At 41.5% G+C, this 12,456-nt stretch overlaps 1 protein-coding gene across 1 annotated transcript in view; it reads right to left on the bottom strand.

The window, feature by feature from the left end:
- LOC148515089 (adhesion G protein-coupled receptor E3-like) overlaps positions 1-12,456 on the bottom strand; it is a 102,409-nt gene that overhangs the window by 21,492 nt on the left and 68,461 nt on the right. Inside the window, exons 8-10 of the mRNA XM_088480437.1 lie at positions 11,072-11,264; positions 6,469-6,582; positions 2,829-3,016 (exon numbers count right to left, since the gene is read on the bottom strand). Of these exons, the coding sequence (XP_088336563.1) occupies positions 2,829-3,016; positions 6,469-6,582; positions 11,072-11,264 (495 nt within the window). The remainder of the gene's footprint in view (positions 1-2,828; positions 3,017-6,468; positions 6,583-11,071; positions 11,265-12,456) is intronic.

Below are 12,456 nucleotides of genomic sequence, written 5' to 3'. Positions count from 1 at the left end.
CCATTCCGCGTCACTTGACTGACATATCCCTGGACACGCCCAGTCTTTATTTTGTGCAGCATCGTGCCGTGGAAGGAGACAAACGCGATTCGAGCAGCTGGCACACCTGATCCTGCGCTCCTTATATTTTGGGACGTATAATGATAGTGCTGCTGAGCACCAATGTGTTTTAGTGTAGCCCCTGTCCACCAATGTCTATTATTAAATGCATGACCCACTCACTGACCTCCACTGTGTCCCCTCCCCTGTCCACCAATGTCTATTATTAAATGCATGACCCACTCACTGACCACCAATGTGTACAGTATAAATAGTAATACATAACCCACTGTCCACCAATGTTGATTAAATGAATGATTCTCCCACTGACCACCACTTTGTCCCCTCCCCTGTCCACCAATGTGTATTAATGCATAGCCCACCCACTGACCACCAATGTGTATAATTGCATGACCCACTGTCCACCATTCTGTGTCCAGCCCTATTGTGTATATATAATATATATTTAAAAAACACAAAAAACCCAGTATAATTCATATTATGAACATAATAAAATAATTAAATTATTCAAAATAAAACTTTATTGAAAAATTCAAAAATAAAAAATGTATTTCAACATTAAAACACTGTAACATTAAAACAGCATTATTTAAAATGACATTAAAAATACTATAACTATAAACAACATAAAAATTGTTTTGATCAATGTCCATTTATTTTTTTTTTGCTTTCCCATAGATATATCTTTGGATAAGGAATGCAAATTTATAACTGTCTCCCTGGAGCTTATGAAGCCAGAGTGTCTCTGGAGGGTCACTTGTCGTGACTATGCCAACAAGTCCAAAAAACTATTGGCATTAGAGGAGTTGGTCCAATATGCAGTAGCAGTCTATACAACAGCGACGCAAGAGTTAAATGGGTGAGGAGTAATATACAGAATATCAGGACAGAATTTGTGAAAGAGCAGAAGAAGGTGGAAGAGTTCAAAAGAACTGGAGCCTCCGCTGATGATGTGTACCACCCCACCTTGTGGTATTACAATTTAATCTCCTTTCTTCTGGAGCAAGAACCTCAGCGAGGGTCGGTTGTCCTGATGGCCGAACAAAAGGGAGAAGAGGATGCGGCCGAAGTTGTCAGCATGGCGTCCAAAGCAGGTAAGTAAAGACACAGGGGGTCATTCAGACCCGGTCGTTGGCGCCGATGCGCTCGGACCGGGTCGATGGCCCCCCACAGAGCATGCGCACGACGGCATAGGACAGATTGTTGGAAGCCGGGGCCACAATCTGTACTTGCGCCTTCTGATTCTTGGCCTATTCAATCCAGCGTCAGACCCACCATATACCATAGAGCAGCATAGCTATTGGGAGTGATAAAACTTGATGATAGTTGCCTTTTAAATTATAAATGCATATAAAGTAAAAAAACTGCAAAAGTTGTTTTTTCCATGTTTGGAATGCCAATTTTATAGTGTTGTCATAAAGACAGTTATATTACATGCAGCCATGTTGGCAGCACATTTGACACTGTTTTAAATTGTTTTTACACTTGTTTTCTACATTTCCTAAAAAAAAAAAAAAAAAATTCTAAATTTCTAAATAAATAAATGTGTAGTGTGTTTTTTCTTACCTTACAAAACTGGTACTGCAGAACTTTGACAATAGCCTTGCAGGTCTCCGGGGTAATGACACCCAAAGCCTGAGGGGAGATGAGGGACCCAAACCTCAGGTCAGCCAGGGACCTTCAGGTAGCTAGGTAACTCAGGGTAGCCACCAGCCTCTCCTCAGCAGGGATGGCCCTCCGCAGCTGAGTATCCTGCCTCCGGATATAGGGGGTAACCAGACACAGCAACTCCTGGAAGGTGGCGTCATCCATGCGCAGGAAGTTGCAGTAGTCGTCTGGATTGTTCTCCCGAATCTCCAGCAGCAGGGACATGTGAGAACGACTCTCCCTCTGCAGCAGCCACTCCTTCCACTAGCATACTCTCCTCCTTTGCTGAGCCCTCTCATTCACCACCTTAGCCCCAGCATAGGCTAGCAAAACTCTATAGCGATAGGGATCCATCACCACAGAATACAGGATAGAATGTTGTATACTGTAGAACACACTTTGTTAAAGGCGAGCCAAAAACAAAGCAGAGCTCAATAGCAATGTACAGCGTTCAGCAGGCATAAACCAAGCCTCACTAGTCACAAAGCAGAAGTGCACATGCCTAAAATGGTGCCTGCTTTATATACCCCCTAGTTAGGTCCGCCCATTATTTAAATATTGATGATATCTTGAAGATCATCATCAGGTGTTTGGTAAGCTAACGATATATCGAGTACGATTTGCAAATTGTTAAGGACGCAAGATAGATCGTTAGACCATTGGTCAGATTGGACACTTCTAAGCATCATATCGTGTCTTGGAGTGCAGGGGAGCTGCCGAGGAGAGTTCATGGATAATTGCTCACAATATCGCATCGTGAGCACATCATCTAGTGTGTACGAACCTTTAGAATGCTGTCCATAATGTGCTTATAGGGGCTGCAGTCTGCACAGTGCTAGAAGCTGTTGTACGCATTTTACTCCCCTCCGAGATTTTCTGCGCATGCATAATAGATGATTATGGATTTCGGGTCAGCGCTGACCTGTGCTGCAGCCCGGGCAGCCCCCTGGACTGAAAATGGTAGGAACCACCACTGTTTACAAAGGATTCTTCATATAAGCTGTATAATAGCTTAATATCTATTTGGATCTTGTATTATGGATATGATCAGTAACATCCCATTAATAGATTAAAATCCCTATCACCAGATAAATCTGCCCATTATACTTTAACACACTAACCTCTAGATGAGAAATCCTGAATAACACCGGCAATTTTAGGTTTTCCATAGCGGGGTTTGAGACTATTCCAGTCACCACTCTTGAGTTGATCCAAGATACACTGTTATCTTCAGGGTCTTGTCGTGTAACAAATATATTCCCATTTAAGATTGATTCAAGGCCTTTGTAGATGATAAAAATAGCACCATCTGGGGGGAGAAATAAATATAACCTATCTAAGCAATATGCAAATTAATAGAAGGTCATTACTGGTATGTTGGTAAAGTGGCCACAGATGCCACAGGTCAAGTGGTTGGATCACTTTTGGAGATTGTCCATGGAGACAACTGCACACACTGATGTATTGTGATTTCTTCCAGCTCTTTTGCAGAGGTTATAATGCCAACCAAGAAGGCCTAAATATGCTGAATTAGGTAAGGTCGGAAGTAACAATATGAGATTTCATTCAAGCAAACCCGGTGTTATTTATGCCGACATGCATGCAATAATTGATGGAATGCATTCAATGCAAAATGCGATGCATCATACATCCCGCCCAGCATGTTTTTATAAAATGACTCTCAATGACTACAAACTATTTTGTTATAAACCAAAACCTAGACATACAAATGTGACTCCACTTCAAAAGAGGGAGGGTTAGTTGTTCAAAACACTGTATAGCAATGGTTCTTAAACTCTGTTCTCAGGACCACACATATTTCACGTTTCCCAGGTCACCCAGCAGGTGCACAGGTGTTTTCATTGCTCACTGGCACATTTTAAAAGAGCCACAGGTGGAGCTAATTATTTCATTTGCTATTCTGTGAGGAGAACTGGAAAACATGCACTGTTTGGGGACCTGATGACAGAGATTGAGAACTTATGCTTCAGGAAGAAGCAATCATTCAACTTAGAGACACGGGCCCGATTCAGACCCGGGCGCTGAGCCACGGATGCACGCTATGGGCAATTGTCGCCCGTCTGCGCATGCATATGCGGCAAAATAAGCATGCGCGAACCAGCCACTGCGTCGGGGAATTGTGTGCTCATAGTACACAGACTGGATGCTACTTTGAGTGACAGAATGTTCTGTTTGTGGGTGGTAACAGGGGAAGGTGCTTGTGAACGGGGGAGTGTTGCTGCAGACGCAGGCGTGTCTGGGCATCAAAACCAAGTTTTATGGGTGTGCATAATTAGCATGGAAGCGTCATTGTACACATCACTTGGTTGTATTTCAGCCTGCAGTGATCGCAGTGCTTGCGGCGGGGTAGGGTCTACCTCAAGCGCTGCGTGCTGCTCTGATGACTCTCGATGTCACCGATTAATCATACACTTCCTGGAGATGACGTGTTTTAAGAAGGAGAAGTGGACGTCTTTAGATTGGTGTGCATTCACTCTGCCGTCGCTCTCTAAGACATCGAGGGCGTCCTTACACCAGACAGTGCGATCGCGGAATTTGCATACCCGGCCCCTTTTGGCTGCGAGAGAGCGCAGCTTAGCATTCGGGTCTGAATCAACCCCACAGTCTTCTATACAGCTTTAGAATCAAATCCCATTAATCAATTCCAGATACATAATAATGCACTTGAGCTAGGGGTTATATCCAGCGAAGAAAGTTTTTGTATATTCCTTTTCCTGTCACCCCCATTTACTATCACCTCCCAAATACATCTCCAGGTTGTCCCATTATATTGGGTATGGATTCCCTTACTTCACATGTATCCTTTTCTTTTATTTCCCCAACCTCGGGTTGCCTCTCTGCCTTCATAGCTATGTGATACTATGCACCAAATGTTTTTAAGACCTTAGATGTTCAAGTCTTATATTACAATATACCTCATGCCAATGGACTGGTGGCCATATGAAGAAACCTAGATCTAGAAGATTCTTTGACAGAGAGGCCCTGGGTTTTCGTTTTGATTCTATCCAATTTATTTTGAAACACATTTATTTTATTTTTCATGGCACTTATCTTTAGGTGAAGGGAAAGGTCATGGGTACCAGGTTTGCCCCAAGCTACGCCTATAAATTATCAATTTTGACCATGTGTTGGGTGGCCCATTCGGAGCAAACCTGCTGCGCTATAGCCATTATATAGATGATCTGTTTATTATTTGGGTTTCTTTTCATAACATGAACACTGTCACTTTAACATTCATTCACCAGTTTTGTATCGCCTCCATCAATTTTCTGGATGTGACTCTCTAAATTGTAGATGAAAATATAGTTATGTCCAATGATAAGAAATCTATTGACAGGAAAATGTTTTTAACATTATGGGACATTACAAACCATGGAAACAATATATACCAAAAGGAAATTTTTTATGACTAATGCTGGGCATGCACTGCCAGATAAAATGCCTGTCACCCTGCAGATATTGTCGGTAAACACTGCGAGATTTCTCCTGATATCTGCACTTCTCCCCCCAGGGTGGAGACATTTCCCCATTCCTTCCCTGTGACAAAATTGTACATTAGAAGATACTTTCCATCACTATGAAAAATGCTTTTTTTATGTAGAAGCTATCCAAAAGAACTGCTAAATAAATAAACAGGCACAGGAGATGGATAGAGCCACAGTTATTTATGTAAAGGGCCCAAATGAAACAACAGATGAGACCTGAAATTATCTCTAGATACCACAGCTCTTTGTTCCAAATTAGAAATATAATTAAAATAAATATTCTTTTCTGTTTACAAAAAAAGCAAGAATCTATAGTTGGTAATATATTGGTACTGCCACAGTGAGCTTGAACTCGACTTCTTCTTACTGGGTCCTGCGATGCTTGTTTTCGCTGGGTGGCCGCGGTACTGTGGCCGATGAGTGCTGGTCTTTTAATGTCCAGCACCCACCTCAGCCTTCTGCCTATCCTCTGCCTGATGTCTAGCCAGCACTCCCCCTCCCAAACCACTGTGCAGATGGCTCCGGATCCTTCCACCAGGCTCAACTGGTGTTCCCAAAGGGATGTTTTGACGCTCTGTGTTAAATGGGATGGGGATGGGCACACTAAACATCACATCCCCTTTGGCGCTAAACTCAAATTCCTTATTTAGAGATCCATTTGCTGTCAAGGACACACTAAAGGAGCAACTTGCAAAAATATTTTTATTAATGTGCATTTACGGTATTGAAACAGTAACACATTGAGGGCTTGTTGGATAGATAGGATAGATAGCTAATACACTTTTCCCTGCACTCACCAGGCTAAAGTGTATTACTCAGATCGTCTCAATTCCCCCTCCCCTTTAGAATGTAAGCTCTCACGAGCAGGGCCCTCGTCCCTCATGTGCTTCTCCTCCCCCTACGTATAGTATAATTTACTCCTAACTCCCCACAACAGCACCTAACACTTGGTTGCTTATGTCCTGCTGCTTGTGTTATGCAGCTATGTCTATAAACCATGTCCTTGTCCTGCATTGTATTGTACGGCTAATAACTATTTTTTTTGTGTGCTCATTTATGTACCGTGTAAGGTGCTGCGGACCCTTTGTGGCGCCATATAAATAAAGGATAATAATAATAATAATTCAGGTAAAGTCAACATTTCACTCAGAAACAGACATTTCTCAGGACATAACCCTCACCAAGTAGAAGAAAGACAGAAACATACACCCTAGCGTATATATATATATATATATATATATATATATATAATTACCTCTGTCTCCAGACACCAGATGGCATGGTACCTCCATAATGTTGTCACTAACATTCAGGATTATGGACTTCACATCAGGCCTGCAGTGGTCACGGGAAGCCTTCATGGAGAGGTCTAGTATAATGAAAGTTGATTTATGAGTGAGATATAGTCTGATTGTGCAATCATGGGTTATGTTTGTCAAGTTAATGTTATGTATTCAATTGAACTACAATTCCTGTGTGACATCTCCTTAAAATAAATGTCATCCTGAACCATTCATCTAGCTCTTTGCTAATGATACTGTATATTCTCTTTACTGTTCAATAATGGTCTCCTCTTAGTGCTTTTTGAATCATCAGTGAGTTGAGATGTCCTGGTTACTGAATCTCTTGTACTAGTATGTATCAAACATTTTAAGAAGTGGACAAGTGGAGAAGTTGTCAATCCCAATGCCGGCATCCTGACTGCCGGCATGCAGATGTTAAGTACTGGGGTTAGGGCGAGGGTTATGGGCTAGGGTTGGGCACTAGGGGGAGGGTTAGGTACTAAGGGGGGAGGGTAAGGTTTAGGGCGTGGGGAGAGGAGATTAGGTTTAGGCACTAGGGGGTAGATTAGGTTTAGGCAGCAGTGAGGGAGGGCTAGGGGTAGGGAGAGGGGGGTGGTTAAGAAACTGACCAACAGGTGTTGTATCCTAACCCTGTAGGGATGCCGGCATCGGGCTTCTGACGGCTGGGATCCCGAGCGCCAGCATCCCGTCCCCAACCAATCAGCTCATCGGAAGAGCTGTTCTTTGCAGTTTTAATCGCAAAACAACATGCATACTGGATTAATAAATGCTGCTATGTATGCAGTAAATGGCGGGATGTATTGCATTCATAATTAGATGCTTGATACAGTACAGGCCGCACTATGTTATTTTATAGTAGGGAGTCACATTTCGCTAACAGTTACCCTAACGGACTGCGTGTGTCACTTCTACTGCAGAACCGTCTTGTGAAAGTCAAGATGGTATCACAAAAAATATTATACTATGTCAATATTCAGTTGTTCTCATATGTATAATTAAAATGTTTGAAAAACTAAAATAAAAACATTTTGAAAAAAATAAGATTTAAATGTCTTTGTTTGCCTTGCGTGAAGACCCTATTAATATTTTTGATTAGTTACATAGATGTTATATCTACAAGAGAAAATGCAACAGCGTTTAACTAGGTTAGTATTTTAAAATATGTAACGTGTCTCCAAGAAACTATAACCATGCGTGTCAGAGACTCTATGGTGAATACTGTATGTAGTAAATTGTGAATACTGTAGCCTACATATACTGTATGTAGTAATTGGTGAATACTCTAGCCTACATACACTGTATGTCAGGGGTCTTCAACCCTTGGCCCGCGGAGCCGATCCCAGTGGCCCGTCGATGGTGACTGTAGTGCAGACCGCAGTGAGTGCAGTCTGCACTACGCACAGAAACAAGCACACCGCCGGCGGCGCCAGCCTCAGTGTGTTTGTTTTGGCAGCCAGCCAATGAGAGTCAGACAGACTCTCACTGGCTGGTGCACACACGTCAGGAGCCGGACTGGAGCTCACTCATGAACTCCACCTTCCGGGTCCCACAGAATGTAGCATGGCCCCCTGCTGTCTCTCCATCGCTGCCGGAATCGGCATATATACTATTAGACTCTTCTTATATAATCCCCCCCTATATAATCTCATTCTCTTTCTTGCCCACAAGGATGTATGCATACATTATTAGTTATGTGTATACAATAGATATAATCTAATTCGGAAAATTACATTATGGAATATACAACTTTGGTTGTTTTTAGTCTGGTTAATTAAAATTTTTGTATATACAGGGGGGTGTAGTAATTATCGCTCAACATCAATTAAGATGCTATCCCTTATTTAATGTATTTAATGTATATATAATGTATATATAATTGCTTCCTATAGATTACAATATATTGTCTTGTTGGTCTCTCTACATTATGAAATAGGGCTATAGGTATCTATAAATAGAGATTGAAGAACAAATTGATATACGTTACACATTAGAAATATGGATAACTGTTTCTCATATTTATCTTTATCTAGTTGTTATTTTCAATCTGTATTTTTTCAACAAAATGAAAATAATTAATATCTCAATATGGCATTGTTTATTATATGCTTATTATATGTTTATTATATATTTAATACATTTATTGTATATTCTAACAAAGAACGATATAAATTAAGATTTCAAAAATAACAGGTTGTTGCTCCACTATCAAAAAAGACATAAGAGAGAGCTGTATGAAGTTAAAATATAAAGATAGAAATCAGTCTCTATATATCGAGTCCTGGATAAGGAGTAAAGCTGCACATGCACTATCTCTGACAGACAGATAAATGGAGAGTCCCGCTTAATGCTGAGACATGCTGACTGAGGAAGTCGCCGAATCCTTAGGCGGAGAAACGCGTTCTACTAAGTGACGCCGGCAGATACTGGGGTAGATGTATGATAGCGACACTTAACGTGCCGCTATACCGCTTCCTGCTTCGCCTCTTTAGCGAAGCAGGAAGTACTACCGATAAGATGTAAGAACATCTCATCGGCCGGAGAGGGGGAGCGTTAACTCCCCCCTCCGGCGCTACCCGTTAGAGACAGCAGCGCATCAGCCTAGTGCTTATGCGCTGTGTCTCTGTCCCGGCCAGCTCCACTGAGCATGCGCGGGATCTCACAAGTATCGCGAGATCCCCGCATGGAGCCCTTGAGCCAGCAGCCGCCGCAGCAGGGACAGCGCTGTCCCTGCTGTGGGGATAGGCTAGCGCCAGGCTGTAGCTGTCGATAACGACAGCTACAGCCGGCCAAACGGTCAGACGATCTGACCGTTCGTACATAGCCCAGGCTATCGGCGCTGCTATCTTGTAGATAGCAGCTCCGATAATGACAGGGGCGCATAGCGCCCCTGTCACTTACCACCCAGACCCCCGATTATACATCGGGGAGAAGCGGTATCAGCGCACATAACGTGCGCTGATACCGTTTCTGGGCTTCATACATCTTCCCCATTGATCCACATTTACCGATCACACGCTCAAAGGGAACTGATGTTTTCAACCCCTAAAGACGAGTGGCAGAGCCATAAGTGCTACTAGCGGGCTCCCCAGAAACCGCGGGCTCAACATCCCGGTAAAATAACAATCTATTTTTCTTTTTTAATACCACATGGCCACGAGGGAGCTACAACTGAATATTGCAGAAACTCTAAAAATATACATGTGTGGCAAATGTACAGCTAAACAGTGTTTATAAAAAGACTAAGAGACTATCAATCGTTTGGGTATAAGCATTTAAGCAAAAAAAGGGAACTGTTATATTGCTTAATGGATCAACAAGCTGTTTAAAGCTGCCACACAGGTGAAGCAAATTCATGCGGAGAACGAGTGTGTTGTTTGAAGCTCTATATCAGATAAACCGCAGAAGCAAAATACTGTGTATCAATTTGTTTCAGAGTATAAAAATATCAATTGCTACAAAAGTATCCTCATAACTGAATACCAAGTGGATGTTGTTTGCCTACTTGTTATATGTATCATTTATGATAAACCCTGAATAGGCATTTATTTCTTGGTGGAATAAGTGGCATTGATTTACAAGGGCTGTTTTTTTGATTAAGATAAATTATTGTAGATCCTATAAGGTGTTTTTATTATGCTGATTCTTCTAGACTTTTATACATCAGTCAATATATGTGGTATATAAAATTTGATGGAGATTAATGATTAATTATTGGATTTTAATATTGCTGGCCGGCACTTGATACATGTTTATTGTAATGATATTTAATGTATTTTAGAAGTATAAAATTATAATCAATCAATAAATATTAATTTAGATGTTTTCAGCGCTCTCTCTTTTTGTCTATATTTAATATATCCGTGTCAAACAGTCTCCGTGCAGCGCACCCCTGATGCCGGGATCGGCACTACTGAAGTGACTCCTGCACTGTTTCTCTGATGTCCCCGTGGGCTCACACGCTTCACATGTTTGCTTTTACAACAGATCTTAGTTAATATTTTTAGTGATTTCTAGCGGATGGCATTTCCTTAATCTTTACACCACAACATATACACATGTAAATTTATTACATTAATAGACAAGCACACGGCAGACGCCAATGCGCATTTCGCTTAGTCAGCTTTATCAAGGCTTATAGAGCCGACGCCCACCAGGTTGAAGATTTAAATAGCGTTAGTCATCCAATCTGAAGGGAGGACAGTTACCTCCAATCAGCGATGGGATTGCCTCTATACTACTCTAGTATTGTGTCCCTATAGGCTCATCTTGTTCTACTAAGAACTCCAAAACAAAACTATTTCCCTATATCAATGCAAGTTTGATGTTTATTAAACAAATATAGACAATTATCGTAACATCATAAGAAACCTTTCCCAAAATTAATATAGTGATTTCCCAGTCCCTAGATTACAATCCAGTTAAGCATGTGCATAATATAATGTCTGCTAAATTTAAATTTTTTAGTTCTTTGATATTAAATGTTCAGCACAGATCATGCATCATGTATCTACCAATGTTGAGCAATTTACCATCATGGGTTAAACACATTCTCACCTATCTTAGAGGTGCTGATATTCTGATTCCTTGGATCATCAGTAAAAGATAACAGAATAATTGTCTCCACATTGCTCAGGAAAATTGTGCCAAATAGACCCCTCTGGTCACTGGTAAGGGCTGAGGGCATAGCAGACTTAACCAAGATCTCAGTGATACTTTCTACTGTCTTGGTAAGTTCTTTCTCTGTGTCCTGTGGGGAGAGAGGGATTGATAAAATGATGTATAATATGCAATAGTGAGGATGGGAGATGGTGGAAAGAATACAGAGTGAGATTGAATAAAGTTCAGCTGTCACAACACCAGGACCGCACCAGGACTGTGCTTTACTAGGTTACCTTCCAGGCTACCACCTGAACCAATACCAGATAAGTATTTTCCCACTCAGGGAAATATCTGAAAAAAGAATGTTCAGCATTTATATAACACTAATATTCTCCATAAGCGCTATAGCAGTATAAATGACAGGGTTCACAAACAAATTGTAATATGACAAAATAACACAAAGGGAAACAGTACAATACTGGTGTCTCTAGCCCAGTGGTTCTCAAACTCGGTCCTCAGGACCCCCACACAGGTCACATTTTCCAGCAACTGCACAGGTGTAGTCATTACTCACTGACACATTTTAAAAGATTCACAGGTGGAGCTAATTATTTCACTCTTGATTCTGTGAGGAGACCTGGAAAACATGCACTGTTTGGGGGCCTGAGAACTGAGCTTAAGAACATGTGCTCTAGCCAAAGCCTGGGAATCTGCATCAAGTACCGGTAGTAAGGTTTCTCTCCCTCTGCCAGCAAGGCAATGATCTTGTTTCAAAGGTCATCAGGGGTGCTCTCCCCCCAGTGTAAAAAAACAAAAAAATGAATCAAAGTCTTTTTTTTCTGTGTGTATGTTAGCCGCACTTATCAACAATGTAGCTGCACAGGGGTGCTGCCTGTGTCGTTATCAAGGGGCTGCTGCTTCATTCAAGGGTGCTCTCCCCCCAGTGTAAAAACAAAAAATGAATCAAGTGGGGTTTTTTTTCTGTGTGTGTGCACGCATTAGCCGTACTTATCAACATTGTAACTGTGTAGGCTGCACCAATTATCAAGTATCAACTCTTCTTACTTTAGTCAGTGGCTGCACCAATTATCAACTATCAATTCCTTCTTCAGTCAGTGACTGTATCAATTATTAACTATCAATTCTTCAATCCTCAAGGGGTACCCCAACCATTATCTTTGCACAGTCCTCAACTCTATTTATCACTCAGTTTTGATTCCGCCTAGGAATCGTGACAGCCAGCTAGCTGGATGCAACCTTTTGGCCCTTAACTAGATGAAAAAAAAATTATGAGCTGTGAGGTGGTGAAAAATTACTGAAAACTAGTGGAAATAAATGTT

This window comes from Taudactylus pleione, unplaced genomic scaffold (genome assembly GCF_031769625.1).
Source record: "Taudactylus pleione unplaced genomic scaffold, aTauple2 ptg000253l, whole genome shotgun sequence".
In the NCBI taxonomy this organism is placed as follows: domain Eukaryota; kingdom Metazoa; phylum Chordata; class Amphibia; order Anura; family Myobatrachidae; genus Taudactylus; species Taudactylus pleione.
The sequence above is the reverse complement of the archived record's forward strand: the minus strand, read 5'-3'. Positions and strand labels throughout refer to the sequence as shown.